The 5,000-nt window shown below is 35.9% G+C and overlaps 2 protein-coding genes across 4 annotated transcripts in view; both read left to right on the forward strand.

Moving 5' to 3' along the window:
• The window catches only part of ubr2 (ubiquitin protein ligase E3 component n-recognin 2), a 21,792-nt gene extending 21,275 nt beyond the window's left edge, over positions 1-517 (forward strand). The window contains exons 45-46 of the mRNA XM_028468501.1: positions 1-60; positions 136-517. The exon at positions 1-60 is cut by the window's left edge and continues 42 nt beyond it. Of these exons, the coding sequence (XP_028324302.1) occupies positions 1-60; positions 136-277 (202 nt within the window). The 3' untranslated portion in view covers positions 278-517. The remainder of the gene's footprint in view (positions 61-135) is intronic.
• A 520-nt stretch (positions 518-1,037) lies between these two features.
• Positions 1,038-5,000, forward strand: part of hectd2 (HECT domain containing 2) — a 25,381-nt gene continuing 21,418 nt past the window's right edge. For 2 of the 3 annotated variants that reach the window (XM_028468510.1, XM_028468511.1), the window contains exons 1-2: positions 1,038-1,430; positions 4,305-4,434. In XM_028468510.1, the coding sequence (XP_028324311.1) occupies positions 1,392-1,430; positions 4,305-4,434 (169 nt within the window). In that variant the 5' untranslated portion in view covers positions 1,038-1,391. The remainder of the gene's footprint in view (positions 1,431-4,304; positions 4,435-5,000) is intronic. The other variant, XM_028468512.1, reaches the window with a different exon arrangement.

Raw genomic sequence — 5,000 nt, forward strand, 5'->3', positions numbered from 1 at the left:
AGGTTGTTTTTATCCTCCACCATATCTGGACGACTATGGAGAGACTGACCAAGGACTGAAGTATGTCTATGTTTGATATAGATCTATAACATATAGATGTTGTTGTGCTGACACTTGTTTGTTGTTGTTGTGTAGGCGTGGCAACCCCCTCCACCTGTGCTCAGAGCGCTACAGTAAGATCCAGCGTCTGTGGCGTCAGCACGGCGTGGCAGAGGTCATAGGTCACGCCCAGGAAGCCAATCAGACGCTGGTCGCCATCGACTGGCAGCACCTGTGAACCAATCAGAGAAGGCCCCACCCACAGCTATGTTCTGTCAGGGGTAGAGCTTAACCACCCATTTTAGTTTCCGTTTGCTTTGAGAAGCTAAGTGATGTCACTTCCTGTTGGTGTGTGTACATTATTTTGAAACTCAAATCTTTATTTAAACACTTTTCATAGTTAAAGCTGACATCATTTGTTATGTTAATATGTGAATCTTGTAAAAACAAATAAACAATAAAGAGTGTCCTTTGTTTACATCAGTGTTAGTGATGTTTCTAAAGCTGTGGTTCCTCAGAAAATCCCATTATTATTGATTGTAACGACCCTGGGGTTTCAGTCTCTACTAATGCTTTTATTTGATGACGAGCACCGTGAAAACTACAAAATAATATACAGTTACAAGTTTTTTAATTGCTACTTTTCATACAGTGCATACATTTTATAGACATTATTTAGTATTTTTAATACTTTAAAAACAAACAAATCTCATAGATACACTTAATTAAACCCAATATCAAAACTAGACTCAAATGTCTATGTGCTACAATTATTTGAAAATAAAACAAACATTTGAGTAATATTTTTTCCCTCCATTCTTTGGTTGATTATTTTAAAACAATAATTCAAAAGTCAATTTATTTTTCTAAGTGTGCTTAGAGTATATTTATTTTAACTCAGAATTTAAAAAGTATACTTTCAGTTTACATTTTATGTACTTATCAGAGATATGCTTAAAAGCGCATCACGTACGGTGTGTGTGTGTGTGTGTGTCCTGGCCCCGCCCCTCCAGTAAACATGGCGTCGGTCCGTCGCTGTGCTGCGTGTCGGTCATCGGACTCTGAGCAGGACGAATCCCGCTCGGGTCGCACCGGGAGGTTCTAAACTCCGACCTCACGGACTTAATAAACGGTTTCCAAACCCGGAAGTTACGGACCGAGCCTGAGAGGCGCAGCATTTTACGCAGCATCTTTACGCACGGAGCTTGGATACGTTTTACGCGTCACACAGAGACGGTAACAGTAACGGTAACGGTAGCAGTAACAGTAACGGTAACAGTGGCAGTAACGGTAACAGTAACCTGTTGGAGTAAAACATGGAGAGACGTTAGATCAGCAGTGAGGACAGGACTATGGACAGAGAGCGGCTCCCACCCATCTACAGCTCAGCGGTGAGAAATCACTGTTTCCATCACACCTTATATAATGTTCACTAATCAAATTACATCATTAGTTAGACATTTACACAATAGATCTGCTCCTGAATGTACAGTACAAACATGAATCCACTTTAACACACAGATGTTTCACTGACTCATTTTTTTATTTCTATGTTTTGTTTCACTGAATCATGATAAACTCACCGGTAGAGTTAGAGATTCTTACCGTGGGAAAAAATATTATATATATATAAAATATGTGTCTGTGGCTCAAATATCTCTGTGTAGACAGAGCTGAGACTTTCAACATGGCTGCTGCTTGGTTCAAAGGTGTGCAACGTCGGATTTGTTTGGACTGCAGTGATACAGTTGATAAATTATTTAATAAAATTGTCCGCTGGGAGCGGACAATTTTATGAAATTTTAGAACTGATGACATCATCACTGTGGATTGAGCCTTTGCTGTCCCGGGCGGAGGCACCGTCCGTGTGTGTGTGTTTAATTCAGAATGAAATTTGCATTAGGAATTAAGTATTTACAAGGTCAGTTTAACTTTTATTCTGAATTAAAGGCAAGGCAAATGTATTTGTATAGGGTTAGGGATGCTTTGAATATTCAGCTACCGAATATATTCGGTTTAGTGAGTTAAAAGCAAGGTCGAATAGAAAGATGACTTTTTATAAAATGTGTAATAACAAGGGAGGAAACAGAACTTTTTACACTTTGTTCCTCTGAATGAGTTTATCACTGTAGATAAACTATTAGATAGTCATTTATCATCATACCTCACCTTTAATGCACTTTAGTTTTTTTTTAATGCATGTTTTGTTTTATTTAAAGGATAATATAAATTATAAACTTTGTTGTGTTTTTTTTTTTTGAAAAGCAAAGGCTACTGGAATATTTAAGAAATGACAGAATATTCAATAAACATTTACTTTCTTTAAAAAACGTGTAAAAAATGTATTCTAGGCTATTTATGCACTATTAAAAATAATAGTGAAAAACTTAACAACTGCATTCAATATTCAGTATTCGGCCATAAATTCATTTAATTTTGGTTCATCCCTATATAACGTATTTCATACACAAAGCAACTCAATGTGTTTTATAAGATGAAAAAATGCAACAGAAAACATTCAACAGCTTAAAATCAATGAGAGGAATTAACGCTACCATGTAAACCATCCATGAAAAAGATACTTAACCTCCCATTTTTCTATACCAACACATACTGTAATTCCTACGGGCACTGACCTAGTAGAATTATATATATAAAAAATCTAGAGCAGACATTGGTTGGCCCTTGGTCTAATTTTATGCGGCCCCGCCCCCAAACTAAATGTACAAAATGCACACACAGAAAATACTCAAAACTACAACAGAAATTCACAAAATATACGAAATTACTGAAAATGACAACAAAAGTACACAAAAAAACTAGAAAAACACAAGAAATTAGTCCGCAGACCTACAGTACTAACAAAAAATACTCCCGAAAAAAACTGCAAAATAACACACAAATAAACAATATGACTCCAAAAAACATATTTTTTACAGGAAAAATACACAAAAGGACAACAGAAATGCATAAAATGCCTCAGAACAAGCAAGACAACAACAAATATACACAGAATGACAGAAAAACACACAAAATTAGGATAAAAACTTTGTTCTTTCCTGTATTAATGCTCAGATCACTCATTATTCTAATGCTGACATGATTGTTGATCATGTGACCCTCTGATCAAACAAACACATTTTTTTCGGCCCCGCGGTGATAATAGTTGTGTACCTCTGGTTTAGAGATTCATGCCAACCACAATGTGTGTAACATATTCAATAATGCACCAATGATTAGTAACATCATTGATTATATTGACAACAAAAATTTGCATTGATGCGTAAATGTTGTAAATTCATGATAAAATCATTTTTGCTGCAGTACCATATTAAACTGCTGGGGGCGGTGTCGCTTCAACATTTACATTGTGAAGAACAACAGATGAAGAACCAACCTAAAGTCTCAAAGTTTGGCCCATTTCACTAAAAACTTCTACTACACACCTGAGATAGAACTAACATCTGAGACATTAAAACTAACTAACTTTAATGGCACTTAAAACATTTGTATATAATGTATATTATATATATTATATTAGGAATAAGCCTTTTCATACTCTGGAACTGCACGTGTTTATATTATTATTATTACACATATAAGGACTCAGGGGAACCAGGGCTTTTACGCTGATCTCAGCACTTTTAAAAACTGATGTGATGACATCACCATAATGTCACCATGATGTCATCCCATCGGGGAACTAGTAGTTACTCACTGACTTTATTAGCTCCATAATTACATATCTAGTTACTAAGTTAGTTCATGTCTGTGCGTATAATGATCAAAGTGATTTAGTATTAGTAGTTACACACTTTAATTTACTGTGTGTGTGTGTGTGTGTGTGTGGTTAAGTACTGGGTTACCTTCATACTTAGTTGTCCAAATAAAAGAATCACTCAGAGCTGAGCACAGAGAGATGAATGTTTGAGTGTTTGTAACACACACACACACACACACACACACACACACACACACACACACACACACACACACACACACACACACACACACACACACACACACACACACACACACACACACACACACACACACACTAAATTGCTGTCAGTTGCGGCTGTTGTGCATCTGTTGGGCTCTTCGTCCTGTGTGTGTGTGTGTGTGTGTGTGTGTGTGTGTGTGTGTGTGTGTGTGACAACATACAGTATATCTATGTTTATCTATATTTCTGTTTATTTAACACTTATTAGAAAAGAATAAATGCGCTCTATGAACAGATCTATGTGTTTATGTCTATGCTCCAGGGTTTGGGACGAGGGGCGAAGCAGCCTTTTCCAACTCTAGGAACCTTCTTATCTACGCTGAGCCACAGGAGGGACGCAGGTGGGCGGGGCTTAGGCAGCACCTTCATGGGAACGTCAGGAATCAGACATGGTGAGAGTCACTCTGATTGGTCGATTTTTTTCTTTTTCCTTAAATTACAAATACGCAAACTAAGAAGAAATCAAGAGAAATTAATATCTGCTAATCAATCAATCAATCAATCAATCAAGTATAAATGTCATACTACATGAACATAATACATAAATATAGCTGCAAACAGCAATAAACGCCTTCTATGCTCCGCCTCAAGTTCATACAAAGATATAACAGTGAATTTTATACTAATCCATTATTATTGATTTGTTTAGACAGAAATGTACTATTGATATATAAACATAGACATATTTATGATTTTTGTTGTTGTACTAATACATCCAACAACATTACTGGAGTTGTAGCAGTAATAGTAGTAGTAGTAATAGTAATAGTAGTAGTAATAGTAATACTAGTAGTAGTAGTAATAGTAGTAGTAATAGTAGTAATAGTAATAGTAGTAGTAGTAATTGTAATAGTTATAGTAATAGTAGTAGTAGTAATTGTAATAGTAGTAGTAGTTATAGTAATAGTAATAGTAGTAATAGTAATAGTAGTAGTAATAGTCGTAATAGTAATACTAC

Source organism: Gouania willdenowi, chromosome 15 (assembly GCF_900634775.1).
Source record: "Gouania willdenowi chromosome 15, fGouWil2.1, whole genome shotgun sequence".
NCBI lineage: Eukaryota > Metazoa > Chordata > Actinopteri > Blenniiformes > Gobiesocidae > Gouania > Gouania willdenowi.